Source organism: Pimephales promelas, chromosome 10, assembly GCF_988280905.1.
Source record: "Pimephales promelas chromosome 10, fPimPro1.hap1.1, whole genome shotgun sequence".
Classification (NCBI taxonomy): Eukaryota; Metazoa; Chordata; class Actinopteri; order Cypriniformes; family Leuciscidae; genus Pimephales; species Pimephales promelas.
The window spans coordinates 18,585,610-18,613,472 of record NC_142778.1 but is presented as its reverse complement, the minus strand read 5'-3'; the positions used below and the strand labels follow the sequence as shown (position 1 = coordinate 18,613,472).

At 38.3% G+C, this 27,863-nt stretch overlaps 3 protein-coding genes and 4 non-coding genes across 7 annotated transcripts; all 7 read left to right on the top strand.

Annotated features, from left to right (window-relative positions):
- Positions 1-7,969, top strand: LOC120473711 (NACHT and WD repeat domain-containing protein 2). Its single transcript, XM_089135447.1, has 7 exons — positions 1-667; positions 857-945; positions 1,403-1,510; positions 2,627-2,839; positions 2,905-3,037; positions 3,116-3,639; positions 3,803-7,969. Exons 1-7 carry the CDS (start codon positions 628-630, stop codon positions 7,499-7,501), a joined length of 4,806 nt encoding a protein of 1,601 aa, XP_088991573.1. The 5' UTR covers positions 1-627; the 3' UTR covers positions 7,502-7,969.
- A 1,568-nt stretch (positions 7,970-9,537) lies between these two features.
- On the top strand, positions 9,538-13,778 carry rps3 (ribosomal protein S3). The gene is made up of 6 exons (XM_039663715.2): positions 9,538-9,713; positions 9,829-9,922; positions 11,097-11,191; positions 11,490-11,677; positions 13,238-13,447; positions 13,715-13,778. The coding sequence occupies exons 1-5, from the start codon at positions 9,553-9,555 to the stop codon at positions 13,441-13,443; spliced, it is 744 nt and encodes a 247-aa protein (XP_039519649.2). The 5' UTR covers positions 9,538-9,552; the 3' UTR covers positions 13,444-13,447; positions 13,715-13,778.
- Positions 10,045-10,194, top strand: LOC120473753 (small nucleolar RNA SNORD15). The gene has a single exon (XR_005621660.1). It is a non-coding gene; the product is annotated as a small nucleolar RNA SNORD15 (small nucleolar RNA).
- LOC120473755 (small nucleolar RNA SNORD15) lies at positions 11,242-11,391 on the top strand. The gene has a single exon (XR_005621662.2). It is a non-coding gene; the product is annotated as a small nucleolar RNA SNORD15 (small nucleolar RNA).
- LOC120473752 (small nucleolar RNA SNORD15) lies at positions 11,805-11,954 on the top strand. The gene has a single exon (XR_005621659.2). It is a non-coding gene; the product is annotated as a small nucleolar RNA SNORD15 (small nucleolar RNA).
- On the top strand, positions 13,496-13,641 carry LOC120473754 (small nucleolar RNA SNORD15). Its single transcript, XR_005621661.1, has one exon. It is a non-coding gene; the product is annotated as a small nucleolar RNA SNORD15 (small nucleolar RNA).
- Positions 13,779-13,931: 153 nt separating the features above from the next.
- Positions 13,932-16,868, top strand: kctd14 (potassium channel tetramerization domain containing 14). The gene is made up of 2 exons (XM_039663716.2): positions 13,932-14,517; positions 15,685-16,868. Exons 1-2 carry the CDS (start codon positions 14,461-14,463, stop codon positions 16,351-16,353), a joined length of 726 nt encoding a protein of 241 aa, XP_039519650.2. The 5' UTR covers positions 13,932-14,460; the 3' UTR covers positions 16,354-16,868.
- Positions 16,869-27,863: the final 10,995 nt, after the last annotated feature.

Sequence of the window (27,863 nt, the reverse complement as noted above, 5' to 3'; positions counted from 1 at the left end):
TATTTTGAGTTTCTGATGATTAAATTAATCTCCTTCATTGTATTAACTCACTTTTTCCAGTTCAATCAACTTAAAATTTTAAGGCAACCAGGTTACTTACTTTTTTAAGTTAAACCAGCGATTTTTTTTTTTTACAGTGTAATGAAATCTCAAGGCCAAATGTTGTATCTGTTAACATTAGTCAATGCACCATAAACGTGAAACTTTTTATTGGCTAACATTTAACAAAGGTAAATAAATGGTGTATTTCTAATTGTTAGTTAATGCATTAAAACAATTTTAAAGCTTTTTTTATGCTATGGGAGTGTGAATGTTTTCACAAGTTGTTTAAAATCTGGAGTGTGTTTTTGTTGGATGATATCAGACTAGTTTATCAAATCATGCTGCTTGTCTGTCAGTTCTCTAAAGAGTGGGCGTTTCTCCTACAGTTTCATGTATAACAGAGACATGTTTCCTGCTGGGAAATGAGATCCCAGGCAAAACATGCAGTCACCCTCCTCGCCTCCATCCACAGGCTAATGAGTGTGGATTTTTCACATATTTCTAGAAGAACAAAATGCTTCAGCATGTTAATTTTAATGCTGCCACATGGAATGAATAAGAAACTCTCACTCTGAAGACACTTGGATGGCTTGTGTTCAAGTTTATTTGTGCTCCAACCCTGAAGGTATGTATCGCAGTTTGTATTACTAAAATAAATCTTAAATTATTAGATAAATCTGCACTTGAATGAATAAATGTTTCAAATGTAGTTATTGGTTATTTTACAAATGTTCTTGAAAGGAATAAAATCAAGTTGTAACACAAAGTATAACTATAATAATATTACTAATATATTGTGCAAATTGTGTTGCAGAATCTGTGGTTGAGAGGAGGTTACTAAGGCAGAGAGTTTTTCCCAGACTGAGAGAATATTGCAGAGGCACACATGGAGTTGAGTTCAGAGTGAGCAAACATTCGTCATTCTCTTTCCTGTTTTCTGTCAATTGACAAGTTTGGGAACAATTCTAAAGAACAGTTGTGTTGCCCTTCCAGTTGACAGTAACAAAGGATTTTTACCACTAGCTCAATTGTGTTTCAATCCATAAACATGAATAAATAATGTGTATTTCTTTCATTGGAACATTGAGCATTTACCAGCACTCCTACTGCCTCACTAGTAGCTAAACATCATGTATTTTTAATTATGCAAATGACAAAAGACTGGCTGGAATTGTATTTAACTTCTCTTGTTAACACTATTTCTATGCTGCTCTTTAAAAACATGTCAATAGACAATTTACTGTGTAAACCTTGTGGTTGTTATGGCTAATAGTTCGGGATAATAGGCTGCTACACAAAGTCGTTTTCCGATTATTTGATCGTAGATTAATAACTGTCTATGGATCCAACCTCTCTACAGGTTATTGACCCGTATGAAGCAGCAGATCCCCAAAACTGGCCTGGAGAAAAGGAACGACTGCAGATACTGGAGGACTGCAGGAAGAATTCTTTAGGCCCTTTCTTTGTGGTAACATAGTTTTGATTCAATACAGCATGATTTAAGATTGGGGACATCTGTTTCTAATATATACAGTGATGTTACCATGGTTAGTTTCTCACTGTTACCATTTTTTGTTTGTTAACTTAAAAAAAAAAGTAAGTTACCTGGTTGCCTTCAAATGTTGAGTTCATTGAAATTTAAAAATTGTAAAACTTATAAAGTATTGAGGTAATACAATGAAGGAGATTGGTTTAATCAACAGCAACTCAAAATATTATGAACCACATTAATTATCTAGGTTGATTTGACAATGAAATAAGTGATAAAATATTTTTTTACAATGTAGGTGCATAACAATAGAGCATCTCTTTTTGTATTTAATGTAGACTTTGTTAATAAATGTTGAAAATGTACATGTAGCCCTCAATCGGGTCATGGGGTCTATACGACCCTAATCGACTTTTACTTAATAATAAAAAAAGGTTCTCTTCATCTCAGTGGAATAAGATTTTGTGACTTTTCATACATTATCTATCTATAGGCCCTACACACACACACACAAAAAAAACTGGGCTTGATTCTGTTGTTCTGAAGGTATGTAAAAAAAATGTTTACACTTCTGGTCTTCAGGGTCAATATGACCCCACATTGAAATGAATGGGAAATGTGAAAAAAAAATATATATATATATTTTCTTCATGTGTCAAAAAAAAAAAAAAGTCCGGCATAAATCTGAAAATTTTTACACAGAAATGAAGGCCAAGTACTAGACAAAAATGCAATGTATCAGAAAAATAATAATATTTCATATGCAAGCTAATGGTGTAGTTGAGGAATTGTGTGGTATATGGGTACAAAAGTACTTTATATCTCAAAAACACAGCATTAATGAATAGATGAGAAGTAAACAAAAAAAAAACAATATTATTTTTATGATTAAAAATGTATGTTTTTTTGTACAATTACTTAATCAATTGTTGCATAGTCCCCGAAGCCCAGAAGTGTAAACAGGAAACGAAGACCATTTGAAGGTTTATTTATTTTAAGTGATATTTGTGAGGTGGGAAAATACTATTTCTACCATCTCTCGGAAGGAATAAAACATACCAAATGACTTATTTTAATTTTTGTTTCTCGTCTCAGGGGTTTGTGGGTGAACAATATGGAGATGCAAGTTTACCTGAGCAGATTGAAGCCTCAGAGTTCCAGTGTGTTCTTCAGGGATGTCAACGCATGGGCCTCAAGACCGACATACTGGAGAGATGCTACCAGAGAGATGAGAATGCCATTCCTCCTTCATTTTGTATGCTCAATCTGACAGGAAATTTTGATCAATCTAGTGTCCAGGCAAGTAATGTCTTTGAACGATTGGTGCACAGCACCAAATAATTTAGCTAAACTCCTTAATCTTTTATCATCAGCGAGATCTAAGTGAAGAGAACAACTGGTGCAAGGTACTTCCAGAGGTGAGGAGAATCCTTCATGATGTTGTGAACCAGTGCGTTCAGGAGGGGACTATGACACATGACGAAGCTCAGAAATATCTCCAGTCGGGTAAGTCAATGTCTGTTTAATTGCACATAACTACTACATAAATCAAAAGTGTCTCATTTATGTTTATTTTTCAACCAGCTCTTGAAAATGACATCCGCTATGCCTACGAAAACTGTTCCATTGAAGATATCCCAAGATGTATTTGCTATGTTCATAAAATAACTACCCCACTGAAACCAAATGGAGTGCCTCCAGAGCAACAAACCCAGTTGCACCGGCTGTCCCAGCTCCGAGATCACTTCCTGCCGAGTTTGGTCGCCTCCCACAAAGCCCTGGTCTACTGCACCACCACAAAGTGCAATCGTTTTCAAGGTTACACTGCTGAGAAGAGGCTCAACTTTGCTGTTGGCCTGAGTGAGCAGCTACATACTGATCTCAAGAGACTCATTGACGGTGCTGTCTCAAAGGAAAGGGCTATTACAGTTGATGAATCTGGCCAGAAAAGCCTGTGCCACATCTTTTCCTCTCTGTACAGAATTGAACGGGAAGAAGTCGAACATGTTAAATCCTACCTGAGGGGAAAAAATACAATGTTTCCTTTCATACTCAACGGTGGACCATGCTCAGGCAAAACTGTACTTCTGGCTCACTGTGCAAGTCAGGTATCTCTCAGAAAATGTTTTGTAACCTTTCAATTTGAAGTGGATCAAAAAAGTTTCAAATCAAAGTTTCCCTAAGACAGGAATCATTCAAAATTCATGTATAACTTTGCTGGAATGTTATCTATTATGAATATGACACTCATGAGGCCTTTTGTGTTTGCAGGCATCCGTATGGTTGAAGGACTTGGATCCTGAGGTTATTGTGTACTTTATAGATGCCGACAACTCCCTGAGACAGCTTCTCAAAGATTTTTGTGAAAGGGTTGATTCAAGTAGTACCTCTGTCAACAACATCTTTCAACTAAGAGAAAACTTTAAAAGGCTCCTGACCTCCAGATCACCATCCAAGAATCCTCTGGTGCTCATCATAGATGGTCTTGACCAGCTGCCAAAGACGGATGTACAACCTGACTTGACATTCCTTCCCGAATCACTAGCTTCAAATGTAAAGCTTCTTATTTCCATTACTGCAAACAGGCCTGCCATCCTTGCTCCCCTGAAGAGGTTTTACCCAAATTCAACCCTGTTCTATGAGTTGCAACCAGTAGAGAGTAAAAGCTGCAGCCAGCTGCTGACAACACGTCTTCAGGAGTCCAACAGAAAGATCACCTCAGGCCAACAGATGTATGTGAATCAGGCTTTTAAAAATTGCTCTGTCCTGCTATACATGGAACTCCTTCATAGACAAGCAGTCCACTGGAACTCAGGGTTTGAGATTACGGAGGACACTCTGGTCCAAGAGGTCCATAATAACATTGTCCTGATGTTTGATAATCTGGAGAGGAAGCATGGGAAAACATTAGTCTCCAAAGTTTTAAGCTATCTTACCATGGCCAGGTATGGCATAACTGCAGTTGAGTTGACGGATGTTCTTTCTTGTGATGATGAAGTTCTTGCGTCTTTTCTTCCATCCGGCAATGATGTACCACTCATTTTGAGGATCCCTGAAGTTTCTGTGGAAAGTCTTCTTTCAGACCTGAAAGGGTTTCTGGTGCTGAGGAACATTTTAGGTACCCAAACTCTTTTCTGGGTCAGCAGACACTTCCCCTTGGTCATATGTAAGAGGTACCTGTTTTTAGAAGAAACATGTCAGAAGATAAATCATGTGCTGTCTGATTATTTCAGTGGCTTTTGGGCAAATGGGACAGCAAAGCCTTTGATCAACAAAGGCATGGAAATCCCAACCTCTTCAGATGTCCCACAGAATATTTGCATTGACAGACAAGTGCCAAGTCAACCTTGGATCTTTTCTCCTCCTTTCTATAGCTCTACTGCCATGAGTCAATCAACAAGAACATATCCCAATTTGAGAAAACTCTACAGACTCTCTTTCCATTTGTTGAAAAGTGGAAGAATTGAGGAACTTGGTAACCAAATGATTTCTCAAGTATACCTCCAGGCAATGTTGCAAGCAGCACTGGCTGATGAACTGTTTCTGTGGCTTGAGAGGACATCTCAGTTAGTTTTCCCCAGGGAACTTCAGCTCCTCCACATCATCTTGAGATCTTCAGCATGTCTACTGAGAAACAAACCAGCCTATCTCCCAACTGTACTGCAAGCCAAACTCCTTCCTTTTCTGAGTGTTTTTCCTACATTGGAGGAATGTGTTGTTTCAGCAAGGTCTAAAGGTATGATCCCACAAAATGAAGTCTATGCTGTGTTGCCTCCAATTCCTTCAGTCCCTTATACCCACTGTACACTACAAGAGTCAACAGCTTCCCAGATCATGCAGTCAGCTGGATCTCAAAGTGGTACTGTGGTGGTTGTACTGGAAAATGGTGCTGCTTGGGTTTGTAATGGAGGTATATTTGAAGGCTTCAAATTGACCAAATCCTTGAATCTGCAGTTCAGAAGTGTCAGTAGTTCTGAAAACATATTCCTTCTCAGCACCCATTGTGGTAAACTTTTCTTGTTGGATGCAGGTGTTAATGCACAGCCTAAAGAAATTCAAACCCAACACAGAGAAAACAGGGAAAACGCCATTCTTGGGGGTGTCTTGGTGTCCTCTGACAAAATATTTGTGTGGTGGAAAGGACAAAACATTGTTAGTGTTTTTGTTAATAGGGAGGAATATACCCAACTACACTGCACTTATGAGATAACTTGTGTGTCATGTTCTGAGGACTCAGATATCATTTACTGTGGACAGAATGAAAGTTCTGTGACAATATTTGATTGGCCCAAAGGCAAGATTCTAGCCACCTTCACTTGTCCAAAAGATATACCAATCATTGACATGATTCACTCTGAGGGTGATGGGGTGATTACATGTGTTGATCAAGCAGGAAATGTATTTGCTTGGAATCTTGAGATTATAACAGAACCAGTTCTGATTGGTGAGAACCATTGCACAACCAAGGATCAGGTTTTAAACACAGACCACGGTGGAGACAACATTCTCCTAATATGTAAAAAGGAACAAATACAACTTATTGACATACATCATATTAATGTACTCGATCACTTCAATCCCCCGAGAGGAAAAACATTTAAGCAAGCCATGAAGGATCAAGATTCACGATTCATCTTTGCTTTACTGCGCAATTGCCCGTTTCTTCTAGTCTGGAAGTGCTCCTCCGGACAATGTGTGTCGAGTCTGGACACTGCTAACTGTCAAGCTAGTAAACTTCTGAAATGTGGAGCCACTTACTTGGCAGCAATAACAAGTGTAGGTGTTCTTATTTGGGACATGGATCTCGTTACAGCTTCAGGATTGGGCCCAAAATCTGGAAAGAAGGTGAAGATTGTTGCTGTCGGATCTAATGGTGAAAGCTGTTACTCAGCAGATGGCTCAAAACTTGTGTGGAAGTGGGCAATATCAAGTGGCAAAGTAGAAGCCCGCTTCCTTCACCAAGGTTATGTGGAGTCTATGTCCGTCTCTGGAGATGGCAACTACCTTGTGAGTATTGCAACAGGAGACATACATGTCTGGGACACCAAAAGTGGAGAAAACATTCACAGAATCTCTGGTAGTCAAGCATACAAGGTTTTAATAACTCCCAAGGGCAACTGTGGAGTTGCCCTGTCAGAGACGAGTCCATCAAGGGTGTGGAAGTTGCAGAGTGGACACATGATTTGCAGCATTCATCATAATCTCAGAAATGCCGCAATTTCACCAGAAAGCACCTTCCTTTTAGGTCTTAAGAGTGGGAATCTCTTGGCTGTCAGCCTCTGGTCTGGTAATGTCAGCAAATGCTTCTCGTGCAGGTCAGATGTTGTTGCTTTCCATTCTCTGCATGGCCGTCCAGATTATGTGATTGTTGCTTCAGCCTCAGGCACTGTGTACTCCTGGAGGTTAACAGAGGAGACTATTTGTCATCAATTCAAGTTGCCAGACTCCTCCTTGTGTCAACCTGAGATTTTTAGCCTATCATCAGATGGGGGGTATGCCATCCTTTCTATATCTGAATCCACTATAAACATCTTAGACATCTCCAACAGTAAACTCTGCTCTTTGAGAACCAAAGGACCAGTTCAGCATCCATTTGTCACTGTACGTGTTTCTGGTCAATATGTGTTCTATATATGTTTCTCATCTCTGGTGTGCCACAATAAATCCTGTGATCTCCATGAAAAACCGATGCTGGTAGTCACACGTCTGACTGATGGGGAGACCGTAGGTAGGTTCTATTTGTGCAAGAACCCCTCTACTTTCACTGTGTCAGAGGATTTGTTTGTGTATATAGGGTATGAGGATGGTTCTGTTGGGGTCTATGCTGTTATTGACGCCAAGATGGGTAAAGGCTGGAAGAAGGATGGTCAAAGCCCAACACTTTGGTCTCCATTGGATGAGCAATTGATTTGGTCGCCTCTGGTCAATCCTAACCTTACTTGGGTTGAATTGCCACTCCAATTGTTTTAAATAGTTCCAGTGTGAACAATTCTGCTTTTGGCACTGAGGTCCAAAAGGAATGTATATATGTAAAAATGTAGTTTTACAGTATGTCATATTGTTTTGACATGAAGATAAATATATATTCACAGTTTTCCAGAATGCCAAGACTGTGTTTGTGATGTGTGATATACTTGTTTATCATACAAAATATATGTTAATTCATGTCACATAAGTCAGGATTCAAGAATAAATTAGGTGTGAAAATGTATACATAGCCAGTTTCTAAAAAAAAAAGATTTTATATTGAATTATCTATGATGCATATTTTGTATTGTTAATTGATGCATAGCCATGCATTATTTTGTTCACTTAGTTTTAGAATGAGTTTTTTTATTAAAGCTGTCAAATAGTTATATAAAAAAACTGTTTCTTTTTATTAATATTTATAATAATGAGACATTGTGGTTCAACTTACAAAAGACAATAAAAATAATAATAAAGAAAAAGTTACATTTATTTATTTTGATGTGTTTTTATTGAAGTGCAGAAATAACTTTATTTAAACACTATTTACATTATTAAACAGTATTTTATTAATTTTGGGGTAATAGTGGTCTCTGATGTGAGTATACTTTGGGCATTTTCTCTCTCTCGCTCTCTCTTTCTCTCTCTCTTAAATAAAAATTGTGTTATAACATGAAGCCTACATAACATAATATTGAATAATTATAATTATAATAGAACAATTATAAAGACATCAAAATAATAAAATATAACATAACTTAAATTTAAATGTAGCCTACAAATTAAATGAATTGTACAAATTAACAATGTAACATTACAATATATGCGAACATTTGATACCACGGTGTTTTAACATACGCACGCATACATTTGCTTCAATATAAATATTCATTTATTGTTCTGTATGCTAATGAGGGGGGCGTGAGCTCAGAGTGGCAGTGCTGAAGCGAGTCCACACAGTGACACTTTGTGGTGTGACAAACACTACACAAGAGGATTGAAGGAAATTAATGACTTAGAGATGGGCAATATGGCCATCTTACATCAGGGTTCATTTTATTTAGCTATTCAACATTGGTCTACTCTTTATTCCAGGCTGTATACTGTAGATGGCTGTGAGACACACCGCATATCAGTGCGCTCTCTCTCTCTCTCTCTCTCTCTCTCTCTCTCTCTCTCTCTCTCTCTCTCTCTCTCTCTCTCTCTCTCTCTACTCACAATATACATTAGCCTATTAAATAAATCATTACAACTGTTTGATCCGGAAAATAATAGAAGGACGGTAATTACATGTCGCAGGTCTAAATTTTGGACATTTTAATGACAAAATGCGGTCATGACCATAGAGATTACCGCGTGTAACTTAAGGACTACAATTCCCATCACCACATTTATTCATACGGAAGTAATCCTTTGCCATAAGTGCACTTCCGCTCCTTTGCCAATTCCTTTTCCTGTCTGCGGCCTCTGACAAGATGGCGGTGCAAATCTCGAAGAAGAGAAAGGTTGGTACGAATTTCACCGCAAACATATGTAATTAAAGTACATGGGTGCGAAATAAGAGTTGTACATTATTACTGTGGTACTTAATTATAATTAAAAAGGTTCAGATGAGGATTTTAAAAGGCTGTATATGTGGATTGAGCTGGATGATGTCGGGACTGAATCTGATGTGAAACATGGCAGATAAACGCAGCGCTGCGTTCAGTCTACTTTCATTTGTGCTTTTAATTTGTGCGGTTCAAACGTGTATATTACAACACAAAAGTGACCTTTAAGCATTTTAAATGTAATCGGAAACTTTTGTTAGTATGACTGCAAGAACTTGACCATTTTCAGGTATAGACTATGGTTATATGTAGAGATAAAATATCAGCAGTTGTACATAAAACAAAGATATTTCTAGTGTTAAACAGCATATGATTTGTCTATTGCCTTTGTGTAACATTTGTCATGGGTTTTAAGACTAAACAGTGCAAGCAATATTTGTTTCTGTATGATCATATAAGACTGTCACTTGTCTGCAATTTTATTTCTGCTTTAGAAATATATTAATGTTAATCATTTTAATGTTTATCTATCAGTTTGTGTCAGATGGCATCTTCAAAGCTGAGCTGAATGAGTTCCTGACCCGAGAGCTCGCCGAGGATGGTTACTCCGGTGTGGAGGTCCGTGTCACGCCAACAAGAACAGAAATCATCATCCTAGCCACCAGGTGTGGGTGATATCCACTTGTTTAGTTCAGTTCAATGACCACAGGTGTTTAAAAGCGTTGATGTGGTTCTAACTCGAGCATGAAGTGCAATGACTTTATCCGTTTGTCATTTTAGGACCCAGAATGTCCTGGGAGAGAAAGGCCGCCGCATTCGTGAACTGACTGCTGTCGTTCAGAAACGATTTGGGTTCCCCGAGGGCAGTGTGGAGGTAAGATTTTAAGGGGTCAAAAACTAGTTGGGGATGGGTAGTTCTGATGGATTGGGTCTTGTTGAATTGTAGCTGTACGCTGAGAAGATCCTAGCAAACATGCACTCTTCCTGATTGAAATCCTTCAGTGATGATACGATGACGAGTCGGAAAAGGGCCCGTTCTGTCTTTGAGGATTCTGGGTCAGGTTCACGTTCTGTGCGTCTGACTTCAGGTCCTCAAAGCAGCGAGTCCAATCGTTTGAAGACATATGAGGCATTTGTCTGAGAAGGGTGGATGAATGGAAAGCAGGCAGTGTGTTTTAATTGGACTCCAGATTATTTCTTTCCACGTCCTCTGTTTGTTTCTTTATCACATTTGCTGTCCTCAGGGTGTGCTGCGTTAAAGGGATACTCCACGTTTTTTGGAAATAGGCTCATGTTACAACTCCCCCAGAGTTAAACAGTTGTGTTTTACCGTTTTCGAATCCATCCAGACGATTTTCTGATATTTAGAAGAATAGCAGTAAACAGACAGTTTCAGGTCTCTTTGACTTCCAAGGTATATATTTTTTCATACTATGGAAGTCAATGAGACCAGAAACTGTCTGGTTATTGATATTCTTCTAAATATCAGAAAATCGGCTGAATGGATTAGAAAATGGTAAAACTCAAACGTTTAACCCTGAGGGAGTTATAAAATGTGCCTATTTCCCAAAAAAGTGGAGTATCCCTTTAAAATGAGTAAAAGCAGTGCTATAACAATCCAGTACAGAGTAAAAAAGAATTATAATTAAGTAAATATTTTCCAAAAAATATTTCAAACAGATTCATGAGTACTAAGTTTTAACTTCTCAAATCTTTAGTGAATTGTGGTGCATAATTTTCTAGGGGTCAGTGGAATTATTTCAAAATGAGAATACCCCCCAAAAATGATTAAATTGAGTAGTACAACGCAGTGTGTAGAAACAATGTAATTTCATTGAATCTAAATATTTAGACTTAACTAATCTCCTTGTAAATTGGGTTTTAATAAAAGAAACATTTACATTTTAAGGGTGGCAGAACCTCAACAGCATTAATGTTTTTGGTGTCCATGGCTTCAAAATTAATCACCTACTATCAGGTTATTACGTAGTTGTAACCGACCTGTTTCATTGGTTGGTTTTGACGTATTGGGTCTTGTTTCATTGTAGCTATACGCTGAGAAGGTCGCCACCCGGGGTCTCTGCGCCATCGCTCAGGCAGAGTCTCTGCGCTACAAGCTGCTCGGAGGTCTGGCTGTCCGTAGGTAAGCGTTTACTTCCAAGCACACCATGCGCATTTACCAACTGTAATTCCCTTCAGTGATGATACGATGACGAGTCGGAAAAGGGCCCGTTCTGTCTTTGAGGATTCTGGGTCAGGTTCACGTTCTGTGCGTCTGACTTCAGATCCTCAAAGCAGTGAGTCCAATCGCTTGAAGACATATGAGGCATTTGTCTGAGAAGGATGGATGGAAAGCAGGCATCTTGTGTTTTATTAGAGTCCAGATTATTTTTCTTGTCATATCCTCTGTTTATATATGTCCGTATGTTTGTTGTCCTCAGGGCCTGTTACGGAGTGCTGCGCTTCATCATGGAGAGTGGGGCCAAGGGTTGTGAGGTGGTCGTCTCTGGGAAACTGAGAGGTCAGAGAGCCAAATCCATGAAGTTTGTGGATGGCTTGATGATCCACAGTGGAGACCCCGTTAACTACTACGTTGACACTGCCGTCCGCCACGTCCTGCTCAGACAGGGTGAGGAAGATGAATTGAACTCATGGTTCTCTTGAAGCTTGCTTTGTTTTTTCCAAATCTTTAGCAAGGTATTTTAATGGGAAGTTCACTTCCTAGCACACCATGCTCACTTGGCGACTGAAATTCCCTTCAGTGATGATACGATGACGAGTCGGAAAAGGGCCCGTTCTGTCTTTGAGGATTCTTGGTCAGGTTCACGTTCTGTGCGTCTGACTTCAGGTCCTCAAAGCAGCGAGTCCAATCGTTTGAAGACGTATGAGGCATTTGTCTGAGAAGGGTGGATGGATGGAAAGCAGGCAGTGTGTTTTAATTGGACTCCAGATTATTTTTTTTTCTTTCCACATCCTTTGTTTATTTCTTAATCACATTTGTTGTCCTCAGGGTGTGCTGCGTTAAAATGAGTAAAAGCAGTGCTGTAACAGTACAGTACTGAGTAAAAACAAAATGCAATTTAACTATATTGACACAATTTATCCATAGTTTTACCTTCTCAAATCTTAAGCAAATTGTGGTGCATTTTATTTTTTCTAGGGGTCAGTGCAATTTAAAAATTATGTATAAAGTACAATTTTAAATGAACTTATTGTGAGTATTTGCTATTTTTTCTTATTTTGAATTGGGTATTGACATAAGAAGCATTTACACTTTAGAGTGGTAGAACCTCACAAGCATTAACATATTTGGGGTCCGTGGCATCTGATTTAATCACTATTGCGATCAGGTGGTAACAGTAGTTGTAACAGGCCTGTTTCAATTCTACTGCATTGAGAGCTTGTGATTCAAATCAGATGTCTGTTAAGTACTTGGACATCAATGTGCAAAGCGTTTGGTTTAGCATGGAACCACTAATGTCTTGCATATTTAGTAACTAATCATTAGCGGTGGGGGGAAAAAATCGATTCTTAGATGCATTGCGACGTGGACTATTCTGAATCGATTCACAAATGTCAAATCAAATTTTCAAAAGAAAGCACGTTAAAATCTGGCGTGTGGAAATATTTTGGCTTCTGAATTTGAAGGGGGAAAGGAGCTGGATAAGATTTACACTAGTTGTAAGCTTTGTAGAATAAAACTAAAATATTTCGGAAACACGACAAGTATGAGAAGCCATATGACGCGTTTCCACCCAGAGGAGGAAAAACACTCGGCTGTACTGGTCATTGTTATATTATTAATTTACAAGTATGCTGCTAGTTCAGGCACACATTTATTTTCCTGTTGGTTCTTTGCAATGTTAATATAATGTATTGTATGTTAATTCTTTATGGGTAATTACTTTGTACTTTTAAAGCAAAGACACGCACGAAAAGATTCAGATAATCGATTTAGCATCGAATCGTGAGGTGCCTAGAGATTCCCACCCCTACTAATCGTTGTTCCTAATGGACTCTGATCTGAATTATTTTCCCTTCTGTGATGTAATGAACCAGAATTGCATTGTTTTGTACGTTTTCAGAGCAGTGGGACGATTTAGAGGTGTTAGTCTGAGAAAGTCGTTCTTCTGAGAATCGTTCTTCTGATCAAAGTCTCATATCTTTCTAAATGTGTATGTTCATGTAGGTGTGCTTGGAATCAAGGTGAAAATCATGCTTCCTTGGGATCCCAGTGGCAAGATCGGCCCCAAGAAGCCCCTGCCTGACCACGTCAGTATCGTGGAGCCCAAAGATGAGGTCCTCCCCACCACCCCAGTGTCCGAACAGAAGGGGGCAGGAGCTAAGGCCGAGGCCCCAGTCATGCCACCAGGAACCCCAGTGCCGACCGCATAAAGGGGTAAGACCCTAAAACTCCAGTATTGAGGTCAAATGGCCTCATCGTGCCCTTCAGTGATGATTCGATGACGAGTCGGATTGAGGCCGCCCTCTGAGGATTCTGGGTCAAGCTCACGTTCTGTGCGTCTGACTTCAGGTCCTCGGAGATCGTGTGTCTTCTTAGATTGAAGATTTTGAGGCATTTGTCTGAGAAGGGTTTTTCCTTGTTTGACTACTTGTCTTTGAAATGCTTTTTTATTATTATTCTAATGAGATTTGTCTCTTCCAGGTTGACTAATCATTGATGGAAGGCCTACACTTTTCTGTAAAATAAAATGAAATAAATGGGGAAATGTTGTCTGTTTTTATTTGATTTAAATGAGTGCTGTTGTTTCAAATCTGTTCCGAATGGTTCCGGTACTTCTGTTATATTATCTTTTCACATTTTTACTTGCTGATGGGGTCCCAGAATGTAAATACCCACTCATAAGGCATGTTATCCATAAAAGGTGCATCATGCATGTTAGTGAAAGGAGTTTATTTGCTGCATTTACTGGTTTTATATTCATGTAGGTGTTGCATATGAAGGCATCCAGAATGTTTTTAACCCACTGGTATGCTTGCGTGTTAATCTCTATACACTTAGATCTTTATTTATTAACAGCTTTATTTTTAAGATTAAAGGCTACTGGTTTTCTTTTACTGTTAGTTCTTGAACCTCAGGTTATGGCACAAAACATTTGGGGATTTAATTTGTAACCTGAGTAGATGTGCTGTAAGGTGTTAAGTGCTACAAAAGCATTAACCATGGTACTTTTGTTAGTGGACTAAACTATTTGAGAATTGTTTGGGTTTTTGTTTTTTTTAAAGAGGAAAGTAGTTGCCTGTCTATTCATGAAGAAGGCAGTTCAAGCAGTGCAGGTCTGCTGTACTTGTGTGTGTCATGGGTGGATCTTATAAAGTTACACACGCACACCTGATTTACACAGTTTGAGCTGTTGCTGACTGTTTGAGCTCGAGCTGCAATTGAAGACAATGAGTTTACCGGACTATAAATCTTCTGGAAAACAGTCCTCAGCACCTGTGCAGTCGGTAAGACATTAAACATTTACATTTGAAAATGAATTTGTCGCATTGTAACGTTTTCAGCGGCCTATTTCATGTAACAGCTGTTCTGTGTTCCGGCTATAGTTTCGATCTCCTGATGTGTAATTTTGCGAAATTCATTTGATTTTGACACGTTATAACGTTGTCTCTGTGCTATTAAAGTTCATAGTATATTTTCTCGGCACTACCTGTAAAGCAAATACACTCAAGTTGTGCGTACTTGGAACACGAAACTCTTGAGTAACAAGAAAGTTATTTCTCAACAGTATTGTATGCTTAAGGCGGTAGCTCGTAAAAGATTTAACAACGTGTCTTTTCTACTTGAATTTTGCATTGTATTTTGATTACAAAGTTTCCTTAGTCTACCAAAAACATAGATTAATAAAAAAAAAAATTTTAAGTTCAAAATAATGAGCATATTGCATTTATGGCAAGTTATACCAGTATGCTGCAACTAATTAACTTAAACTTGTTCACTTTTCTATTTATTTATTTTTTTGACAGTACTAAAATAGCTTTGGCTAAGTGGTGTTATTTTATATATTTATGACGAACTATCACACTACCATGTTTTTAGCATGTTATGTCAATATGAATATCTGCTAATTTTAGTATTTTTGCAATACTTAGGCACATTACAAATCTGATTCAAATTAATATTGTGAGGTTTCCCCTTTTTTTCTAATTACCAATTATTCAGGGAGATTTATTGAAGTAAATTTTAATGCTTAGATTGATTCTTCAAAACTTATTTAATTATGGAGTATTAGTAGGCTACTTAATCATGTCATTTCACCATAGAGAGGTTAAAGACTGGTAATCATTCAGGCTATCAAAAGTTTAAAACAACCCAGCAAACAATTTTAAAGCCGGTTCTGGGAACGTTAGTTTTTGGTTCCCAGAACGTTCCCTATTGGTTCCCCAGGAAAGTTTTCTTAATGTAAACAGAATGGTCCTTTTATGAGAACCTAAAAAATAACCTACAGGGAATGTTCCCAGAACGTTCTTATTTGGTTCCCAAGAAAATAACCAAACAGGAACCATACAGGAACGTTAGGGGAACATTCTGTGTTTGCTGGGAAACTACTTTATAACCTGTTGAGCTCATATCTAAGCAATATGACCATATATGCTTGTTTTCTCTGTCCACAGAAATCCCAGGTTGTGCAGCTGAATATCGGAGGTCATGTCTTCAGCACATCCCTGGGGACCATCCGGAAATTTCCAAACTCCACACTGGCAGACCTGTTTAACGGATCCAGCAAACGGATGGACCCCGAGGGTCGTTACTTCATAGACCGCGATGGGACTCATTTTGCATACATCCTTGAGTACCTTAGAGCAGAGAAAGTTCCTACTGATCACCTGCAGGAAGTGCACAAGGAGGCGCTTTACTATGACATCAAACCTCTGGTCAAAGCCATTGAGGAGACGCCTCAGTTCTTTGGAGAGACGGTTGGAAGACAGCAGTTTTTGTCCCGTGTGCCGAATTACCGTGAAAACCTGGAGGTGATTGTCCGGGTGGCCAGAGCGGAGGCCATCGCCTCACGCTACTCCAATGTAATCGTGTGTGTTGTGAAGACAGAAGATGATTTAGCCAAATACAATGATGCTATTGACAGTCTCGGCACCCCAAAAGAGTCCGTGGTGAGCTTTGGTCCGTGGAAAGCTCCAGCATCAGTGGATGACCTGTTAGATTGTGTCAAAACGGACATAGAGGCCAAAGGTTATAAAGTAAAGATACAACCACACAGCACAGACAAAGGGTTTCTCTTTAGGAGCTACAACTTCTTCTATAAATTGGTTTTCGCCTGGTGGTAAAGAGTGTGAGGCTCAACATTTTAGGCCTTTCATGACATGGAAAATGAAAGAATGTTTTAGACATGATTACCTTATCACACAAATCTTTAGCAGACCCATATGACAGACAGCTGCTAATGTATATTGAAGATCTTATTTGTCAGTATCTGTTCAACCCTTGTTTAATATTGACTCAAGTCATGCTATCCTGGCCTTTGGCTGAAAATAGCTTCTGCATGGATGTCTCTTGCCATGTGTCACAGACACACTGTTAGAAATTTCTTGTAATTTTACAGGAAATTCCTGGCTAATAGTTGCCGTAAATTTACTGTAAACAGTATACAGGACTGCTATTGTAAAATAACTACAACAAGATACTGTAATTTTACAGGATAGAATACTGTAAATTTTACAGCAAAATTTTATATTTACGGCAACTCAGTAGCCAGGAATTTCCTGTAATTTTAGGTATTTTCTGTAATTTCATAGGACAGCATATTGTAAATATTACAATTAAATATTGTAACTTGGATAAATGTCCTCTTTCAGACTTCTGCAAAGAAAAACAAAACACTTTTTTTTAAATATATATTTTTATTTTCTCTTAAAACTAATGAGAAAACGAGTCCACAATGCACATTTTGGATGTTTTTTTCTCTGCCTGCCCATCTGGGGATGCTGCAAAAGGCTCTGAAAACAGGGAGGGAAACACACTTATCAGATAACATTTAAGACTGATATGACATGGTCATTACCATGACATGAAACATTACAGGGATAGTTCACTTTGATATACATTTTTGGTATGTTTTAGCTTACCTCAAGGGTATCCAAGATGTAGGTGTCTTTGTTTCCACAGTATTTTCAATTTTGATATCTGTCTGTCAGTCATGTAATGGAGGTCTATTGTCACCACCTCAAAGAGCATGCACAGCGAAGTCCAAATTAAACATGATTTAATGACTCGTATATGTAAGTACACATTGATGGCCTAAGACACGAAACGAGCGGTTTGTGTGAGAAAATGAACAGTATTTATATCGTTTTTACCTCATGTAGCCACAGCCACAAAGCGCCCGTGCCCTTAGATCACTTGAACGTGGCTGTGATTACAAGAGGTAAAAACAACATAAATACTGTTCGTTTTCGTCATTACTAATGGAGGTATATTTGATTCAAATCAACTGAACGCCTGTGACAGTGTGATTTGTAGTTATAGACAAAAGCCATGCATGTGTATCAGTAAATTTGAAGCCAAAGAGAGAAATATTTTAAGAGTTGCAAACTTGTAAACATTTTTTCTCTCCCAAATTACACCATCTCAAATTCCTTTTGATGTTTTAGCTTACCTCAAGGGCATCCAAGATGTAGGTGTCTTTGTTTCCACAGTATTTTCAATTTTGATATTTTTAGGACAAACCGTCGTTGTCTATGCATCATATAATGGAGATTTATGGGGCCCACCCCAAAGAGCACGCACAGAGAAGTCCAAATTAAACATGATTTAATGACTCGTAAATGTAAGTACACATTGATGGCCTAAGACACGAAACGAGCGGTTTGTGAGAGAAAACAAACGGTATTAATATCGTTTTTACCTTGTGTAATCGCAGTGACGTCCAAGTACTCTGAGGGCGAGGGCGAGGCCGCTTCTATCTGCGCAAGCGCGCCAGAAAGCCCCGGAAGTGATCTCTCGCGCATGTGCGTCACTCATTGTTTACACAGATTTCGGAAGTTTTACCTTTCACTGTGAAGATCTAAATATCGAAATTGTCTTCCATTGCGATTTCCTGTACATCTAAATATGTTTAGATCTTCACAGTGAAAAGTTAAACTTCTAAAATCTGTGTAAACAATGTGTGTACATGCACAAGAGATCACTTCCGGGGCTTGTGCAGACCAAAGCGCCCGTGCCGTCAGATCAGTTGGATACGGCTGTGGTTACAAGAGGTAAAAACGATATAAATACTGTTCGTTTTCTCACACAAACCACTCGTTTCGTGTCTTAGGCCATCAATGTGTACTTACATTTATGAGTCATTGAATCTAGTTTAATTTGGACTTCTCTGTGCATGCTCTTTGAAGTGGTGACCATACACCTCCATTATATGACTGACAGACAGGAACGGTTTGACCTAAAAATATATCAAAATGGAAAATACTGTGGAAACAAAGACACCTACATCTTGGATGACCTTGAGGTAAGCTAAAACATATCAAAAATTTATTTCAAAGTGAACTATCCCTTTAATGAACTTGTACGCTCACATTTTTGATACAGTTGCTGCAGTGATTTGGTGTGAAACGCATTTATACACCAGCATCAAGAAATGTGAAGTCGTGGAGAAATTTATGAACAACTGTAAATCAATATGTGAATTAATCCAATGAGAGTTGCAACCTTGAAGAATATTTCTTGTATATGTCTTGTATATGTATACTGCTCATTTTAGTTCACACAATCATTTCTCAGCAAGTTTAATGGATTATTTAAAAAAGAAAAAGAAAAATGTAGTTTCAGCGTGAACTTAAAATACAATTGTGCATTTCATTTCATAAACGTATATGAACTTTATGAAATGATGCACAATTGTATTTTAAGTTCGCTTAAAATGATTTGGGTAAATTCACATACTGATTTGAGCATGTGCAAAATTTCTCCACAACTTCACATTTCTTAATGTGTGTGTGTGTAATGTGTGGATTTTCTCTACAACTACAAATCGAACTGTCACATGCATTAAGTTGATTTAAATCAAATATACCTCCACAATTGCTATAATCATTTTCATGACAGTGTCATGTTTAAACTCACCTCTGAAGGAATTCAAGTGTGCTTGTGACTTCTGCTGGATATTGCAAGTTAAAGACAAAGTAGGCAGCGAAGACTGCTGCCAGTCCATGCAGGAGGTTACTGTGGGGCCCCATCACACATGCTCCTTCCACGGAGATATTCCATGTGTCTGGGCCACGAAGTATCTCTTCTAAAACATTATGATAACAATATGATATGAAACATTAACAATATGATAACTAAAAGCTGCACAACACACTATTGCCACCTAGATGAATTCAGTAATGTTCAAGTGGAGAAAGACTTCCACACCACCACTTGAACATTATTATCTCCTTTGACCCGTACACCCTCCATCAACAACTCAAATTAATTATTTTTTTTATGTGCAACAGTCCTCCGTCAAACACATGAATTCAATAAAGAATGAACTTTTACAAAATAAGGGAAGATTATACCTGGGACAACTAATCGAGGTGTGCTTGGCAGGGTGACAGCTCTCTCAATATCAGCAGCCATGGCAGAGGGCTGGAGAAAAAAAAAAACATTAACATTAACAAAGTTAACCATGGGTAAGTTGAGTAAACGACAAAGAAAATTTGCCCCAAAAGCTGGAATGTTCTATTCAACACCAAGGGGGAAATCAGTTTCGAATTTATGGTGCCAAATGTAGAAACAGCTGCATATGGCAAATCTTTTTTTTTATATATGGATGCCACATCAATCAGGCATGTGATTGGCTAAGGACAAAAAAGCAGGAAAATATAGTATTTTATATGGTATGTAGTATATAGTTTTATAGTATTTAAATATAGTAATTTTCCATAGTACATTTTTCCCTATGGATGTCAATGGGGACCAGCAACTGTCTGGTTACCCACATTCTTCAAAATATCTTTTTTCTTCAGCACAAGAAATAAATTAATACAGGTTTGGAACAACATTACAGTGAATAAACAATGACAGAATTTTTATTTTGGGTTCAACTAACCCTTTAAGAACAAGCGGCTGCATGTTTATTATTAGGGCTACTGTCACTTTAAGACCTATGCGCGACGCGACTAATATACACGGAGCATTTGACAAGCAGATTTCTCTCAATTTTCTCGGTTTGCTTTGAGTTTAGACATAACCAAATGTTTTTATGTAAACCTTGTGTGTATTTGAGAGTAATAGCGAAATAATACTCCAAAGATAACTTAGTCCAGCAACCAGGCGCTGTTAGACAAGCTTTTAGTACATGTGCACGTCGGGTGTTCGCGCTTAGAACACTGCGGTCAAGTGGGCTGCGCGTGGAAAATATACGGTCAAGCTAGCCGCACATTTTTATTTTTTTTTTTGCATGCGCGTCAAATCCTGCAGTTACGGTATGGGTGCTGAAGGACGCCAAAATTGATTTTGACTCTTTTGCCTGATATTTTCCATCGTATTAGGACACAAATAATACAATTTCATGATCTTTTCTTAACACATGACTTTTAATATTGTTTGTTTGTTGTTATTGTATGTTTCTAGGCTTAAATATTAATTATACCAATTATAATGTCTTCATGTTCATATTATTAAACATTATCATACATTTTTATTGTTAATATTACCGTTTTTTAGACACTACTTTCTGCTATTTTCCATCTTATTCGGAGACAAAAAAAATATATATTTTTAAAAAACATGACTTTTTCATTTTTTATTATTATTTTAATGTTTGTAGGCCTATATGATTTACATTAATTTAAATTTTATTTTTAAAGATTTAATTTATTCATGCTCATGATAATGTTAATTATCATACATCATTTTTTTTACATTTAATTGTTAATTATGAATGTTTATGAATGTATATATATATATATATATATAATTTGATTTTTTTATTATACATTATTATTGCCTACTTTATTAATGTAAATTAAATTGAATATTAATATTAATTATCGATAAATTTATTTAGCATTTTTTTTGTTGAATTTAATGTTTGTATATGTATACACTCATTATTAATATATGTAATGATTAGGGATGGGTACCGAAACCCGGCATTAAACGGGCCCCGGTACTGAATTTTGAAAGACCGCTGTATCGATAAGCTCGGACGTTATCGGTTCTGCTGTCGGTACTGGAGAAATTATTTATTATTCCTATAAAGACGTTATCTTGAACATGTTTATATTGCCAGCCATTTCTATATACAGTATGAACTATATTTTAATTAAACCATTTGTCTGTGATGCAAATTTGACATTCGCAGTTCAGAAGAGAGAGAGAGAGAGAAGAGAGAGAGCGATCAAAAGTCATTTTACTGTATAGTTTTGGAGAAAAGTTCAGGCAAACCCAGCCCAATCATGAAAGCGTGTTATAGCACTTAAACCAAAAAGTCGTTAGGTCCAATAGGTCGTTGGTGTCAAAATGTCAAAAACCAATAGGTCGTTATGGTAAGTTTAAGTTTCAGTTTAAGTGTAAGTTTCTAGTTTGAGGGAGACATCTACACGTTTTCCAAAGTGGACCAAAGTGATTATTTCACGTCTTGTCGGCTGTTGTTTTGGTCACTTTGTTTGATAAAATCACAACAATTTAATGTAAGCAAGACTGGGATTTGAACTCAGGTCTTCTTGATTGAAGCCCAACGCTTTATCAACTGAGCCACTGAATGTGTTGAGTTCAAAGTTGTATTGGATGGATTTTTATTGCGGGTTATTTGTTGGAAAAATAAATATAGAAAGAATTTGACACAAGAGGGCAGTATAGCCCTATTTATGGTTTTGAGTTTAAACTATCACTGCAGTTAAACCGTGACATCTACACGTTTTCCAAAGTGGACCAACGTGATTATTTCACGTCTTGTCGTGATGGGTTGGGCACTGAAGTTACAGGAGTTTCTTCTCGTTGCTAAACAACGGAACTAGGTCGAGTATTTAAAAGGTTATGGTTAACACGGTTAACGTGGTTTAACGTCGATGTAATACGTTGTTTTAAAGTACCTTTTGCTTAAACGAGGAGCTGGGGGACACCGGAAAAACAGAGCCGGACAGTATTGGAGTACATTTACTTGAAGAGGGCCATGAGACATAGACCTGAGTGCAACAATGGAGGCTTTAGACCCTTCCAGTGCTGAGATATCGAAACTCAATATTTCGACCCGAAAAAAACGACAGTGTTACCCCTTACGGTTTTTTTTTTGGGCGAAAATTTAAGTATCCCCAATCTTCTCAAAACTCTGGATTCTGATAGAGGGCCTTGAGACTTAGACTTGAGTGCAACAATGGAGGCTCTAGACCCTTCCAGAGCTGAGATATCGAAAATCAAAATTTCGACCCGAAAAAAAAAACGACAGTGTTACCCCTTACGGTTTTTTTTTTGGGCGAAAAATTAAGTATCCCCAAACTTCTCAAAACTCTGGATTCTGATAGAGGGCCGTGAGCCTTAGACCTGAGTGCAAAAATGGAGGCTCTAGACCCTTCCAGAGCTGAGATATCGAAATTAAAAATTTCGACCAGAAAAAAAAAAACGACAGTGTTACCCCTTACGTTTTTTTTTTTGGGCGAAAAATTAAGTATCCCCAATCTTCTCAAAACTCCGGATTCTGATAGAGGGCCATGAGACATAGACCTGAGTGCAACAATGGAGGCTCTAGACCCTTCCAGAGCTGAGATATCGAAATTCAACATTTCGACCAGAAAAAAAACGACAGTGTTACCCCTTACGTTTTTTTTTTGGGGCGAAAAATTAAGTATCCCCAATCTTCTCAAAACTCTGGATTCTGATAGAGGGCCATGAGACATAGACCTGAGTGCAACAATGGAGGCTCTAGACCCTTCCAGAGCTGAGATATCGAAATTCAAAATTTCGACCAGAAAAAAAAAACGACAGTGTTACCCCTTACGTTTTTTTTTTTTGGGCGAAAAATTTAGTATCCCCAATCTTCTCAAAACTCTGGATTCTGATAGAGGGCCATGAGACTTAGACTTGAGTGCAACAATGGAGGCTCTAGACCCTTTCAGTGCTGAAATATCGAAACTCAAAATTTCGACCCGAAAAAAAAACGACAGTGTTACCCCTTACGTTTTTTTTATTGGGCGAAAAATTAAGTATCCCCAATCTTCTCAAAACTCTGGATTCTGATAGAGGGCCATGAGATATAGACCTGAGTGCAACAATGGAGGCTCTAGACCCTTCCAGAGCTGAGATATCGAAAATCAAAATTTCGACCGCAAAATAAAAACGACAGTGTTACCCCTTACGTTTTTTTTTTTGGGCGAAAAATTTAGTATCCCCAATATTCTCAGAACTCTGGATTCTGATAGAGGGCCGTGAGCCTTAGACCTGAGTGCAAAAATGGAGGCTCTAGACCCTTCCAGAGCTGAGATATCGAAATTAAAAAATTCGACCAGAAAAAAAAAACGACAGTGTTACCCCTTACATTTTTTTTTTGGGCGAAAAACTTAGTATCCCCAATCTTCTCAAAACTCTGGATTCTGATAGAGGGCCATTAGACTCAGACTTGAGTGCAAAAATGGAGGCTCTAGACCCTTCCAGAGCTGAGATATCGAAACTCAAAATTTCGACCCGAAAAAAAAAAAACGACAGTGGTACCGCTTTCGTTTTTTTTTTCAGGTGAAAAATGAAGTTTCTCCAATCTTCTCAAAACTCTGGATTCTGATAGAGGGCCATGAGACTTAAACCTGAGTGCAAAAATGGAGGCTCTAGACCCTTCCAGAGCTGAGATATCGAAATTAAAAATTTCGACCAGAAAAAAAAAACGACAGTGTTACCCCTTACGTTTTTTTTTTTTTGGGCGAAAAATTAAGTATCCCCAATCTTCTCAAAACTCCGGATTCTGATAGAGGGCCATGAGACATAGACCTGAGTGCAACAATGGAGGCTCTAGACCCTTCCAGATCTGAGATATCGAAATTCAACATTTCGACCAGAAAAAAAAAAAAGACAGTGTTACCCCTTACGTTTTTTTTGGGGGCAAAAAATTAAGTATCCCCAATCTTCTCAAAACTCTGGATTCTGATAGAGGGCCATGAGACTTAGACTTGAGTGCAACAATGGAGGCTCTAGACCCTTCCAGTGCTGAGATATCGAAACTCAAAATTTCGACCCGAAAAAAAAACGACAGTGTTACCCCTTACGTTTTTTTTTTTTTGGGCGAAAAATTAAGTATCCCCAATCTTCTCAAAACTCTTGATTCTGATAGAGGGCCATGAGACTTAGACCTGAGTGCAACAATGGAGGCTCTAGACCCTTCCAGAGCTGAGATATTGAAATTAAAAATTTCGACCAGAAAAAAAAACGACAGTGTTACCCCTTACGTTTTTTTTTTTTGGGGTGAAAAATTAAGTATCCCCAATCTTCTCAAAACTCTGGATTCTGATAGAGGGCCATGAGACATAGACCTGAGTGCAACAATGGAGGCTCTAGACCCTTCTAGAGCTGAGATATCGAAAATCAAAATTTCGACCCCCCAAAAAAATGACAGTGTTACCCCTTACGTTTTTTTTTTTTTGGGGTGAAAAATTAAGTATCCCCAATCTTCTCAAAACTCTGGATTCTGATAGAGGGCCATGAGACTTAGACCTGAGTGCAACAATGGAGGCTCTAGACCCTTCCAGAGCTGAGATATTGAAATTCAAAATTTCGACCAGAAAAAAAAAAACGACAGTGGTACCCCTTTCGGTTTTTTTTTTTTCAGGTGAAAAATGAAGTTTCTCCAATCTTCTCAAAACTCTGGATTCTGATAGAGGGCCATGAGACTTAAACCTGAGTGCAAAAATGGAGGCTCTAGACCCTTCTAGAGCTGAGATATCGAAAATCAAAATTTCGACCAGAAATAAAACCGGCAGTGTTACCCCTTACGTTTTTTTTTTTGGGCGAAAAATTAAGTATCCCCAATCTTCTCAAAACTCTGGATTCTGATAGAGGGCCATGAGACATAGACCTGAGTCCAACAATGGAGGCTCTAGACCCTTCCAGAGCTGAGATGTCGAAACTCAAAATTTCGACCAGAAAAAAAAAACAACAGTGTTACTCCTTACGGTTTTTTTTTTGGGGCGAAAAATTAAGTATCCCCAATCTTCTCAAAACTCTGGATTCTGATAGAGGGCCATGAGACTTAGACCTGAGTGCAACAATGGAGGCTCTAGACCCTTCCAGAGCTGAGATATCGAAAATCAAAATTTCGACCAGAAAAAAAACGACAGTGTTACCCCTTACGTTTTTTTTTTGGGGCGAAAAATTAAGTATCCCCAATCTTCTCAAAACTCTGGATTCTGATAGACGGCCATGAGACATAGACCTGAGTGCAACAATGGAGGCTCTAGACCCTTCCAGAGCTGAGATATCGGAATTCAAAATTTCGACCAGAAAAAAAAACGACAGTGTTTACCCCTTACGTTTTTTTTTTTTGGGCGAAAAATTAAGTATCCCCAATTTTCTCAAAACTCTGGATTCTGATAGAGGGTCATGAGACATAGACCTGAGTGCAACAATGGAGGCTCTAGACCCTTCCAGTGCTGAGATATCGAAACTCAAAATTTCGACCCGAAAAAAAAATGACAGTGTTACCCCTTACGTTTTTTTTTTTTTTGGGCGAAAAATGAAGTTTCTCCAATCTTCTCAAAACTCTGGATTGTGATAGAGGGCCATGAGACTTAAACCTGAGTGCAAAAATGGAGGCTCTAGACCCTTCCAGAGCTGAGATATCGAAATTCAAAAATTCGACCAGAAGAAAAAAAACGACAGTGTTACCCCTTACGGTTTTTTTTTGGGGCGAAAAATTTAGTATCCCCAATCTTCTCAAAACTCTGGATTCTGATAGAGGGCCATGAGACATAGACCTGAGTGCAACAATGGAGGCTCTAGACCCTTCCAGTGCTGAGATATCGAAACTGAAAATTTCGACCTGAAAAAAAAAACGACAGTGTTACCCCTTACGTTTTTTTTTTGGGGGCGAAAAATTAAGTATCCCCAATCTTCTCAAAACTCTGGATTCTGATAGAGGGCCATGAGACATAGACCTGAGTGCAACAATGGAGACTCTAGACCCTTCCAGTGCTGAGATATCTAAACTCAAAATTTCGACCCGAAAAAAAACGACAGTGTTACCCCTTACGTTTTTTTTTTTTGGGCGAAAAATTAAGTATCCCCAATCTTCTCAAAACTCTGGATTCTGATAGAGGGCCATGAGACTTAGACCTGAGTGCAACAATGGAGGCTCTAGACCCTTCCAGTGCTGAGATATCGAAACTGAAAATTTCGACCTGAAAAAAAAAAACGACAGTGTTACCCCTTACGTTTTTTTTTGGGGGGGTGAAAAATTAAGTATCCCCAATCTTCTCAAAACTCTGGATTCTGATAGAGGGCCATGAGACATAGACCTGAGTGCAACAATGGAGGCTCTAGACCCTTCCAGTGCTGAGATATCTAAACTCAAAATTTCGACCCGAAAAAAAAAACGACAGTGTTACCCCTTACGTTTTTTTTTTTTTGGGCGAAAAATTAAGTATCCCCAAACTTCTCAAAACTCTGGATTCTGATAGAGGGCCATGAGACTTAGACCTGAGTGCAACAATGGAGGCTCTAGACCCTTCCAGAGCTGAGATATCGAAATTCAAAAATTCGACCAGAAAAAAAAAACGACAGTGGTACACCTTTCGTTTTTTTTTTTTCAGGTGAAAAATTAAGTATCCCCAATCTTCTCAAAACTCTGGATTCTGATAGAGGGCCATGAGACTTAGACCTGAGTGCAACAATGGAGGCTCTAGACCCTTCCAGAGCTGAGATATTGAAATTCAAAATTTCGACCAGAAAAAAAAAACGACAGTGGTACACCTTTCGTTTTTTTTTTTTCAGGTGAAAAATGAAGTTTCTCCAATCTTCTTAAAACTCTGGATTCTGATAGAGGGCCATGAGACTTAAACCTGAGTGCAAAAATGGAGGCTCTAGACCCTTCTAGAGCTGAGATATCGAAAATCAAAATTTCGACCAGAAATAAAACCGGCAGTGTTACCCCTTACGTTTTTTTTTTGGGCGAAAAATTAAGTATCCCCAATCTTCTCAAAACTCTGGATTCTGATAGAGGGCCATGAGACATAGACCTGAGTCCAACAATGGAGACTCTAGACCCTTCCAGAGCTGAGATGTCGAAACTCAAAATTTCGACCAGAAAAAAAAAACGACAGTGTTACTCCTTACGGGTTTTTTTTGGGGGCGAAAAATTAAGTATCCCCAATCTTCTCAAAACTCTGGATTCTGATAGACGGCCATGAGACATAGACCTGAGTGCAACAATGGAGGCTCTAGACCCTTCCAGAGCTGAGATATCGAAATTAAAAATTTCGACCAGAAAAAAAAACGACAGTGTTATCCCTTACGTTTTTTTTTTTGGGCGAAAAATTAAGTATCCCCAATCTTCTCAAAACTCTGGATTCTGATAGAGGGTCATGAGACATAGACCTGAGTGCAACAATGGAGGCTCTAGACCCTTCCAGTGCTGAGATATCGAAACACAAAATTTCGACCCGAAAAAAAAATGACAGTGTTACCCCTTACGTTTTTTTTTTTTTTTGGGCGAAAAATGAAGTTTCTCCAATCTTCTCAAAACTCTGGATTGTGATAGAGGGCCATGAGACTTAAACCTGAGTGCAAAAATGGAGGCTCTAGACCCTTCCAGAGCTGAGATATCGAAATTCAAAAATTCGACTAGAAAAAAAAAACGACAGTGTTACCCCTTACG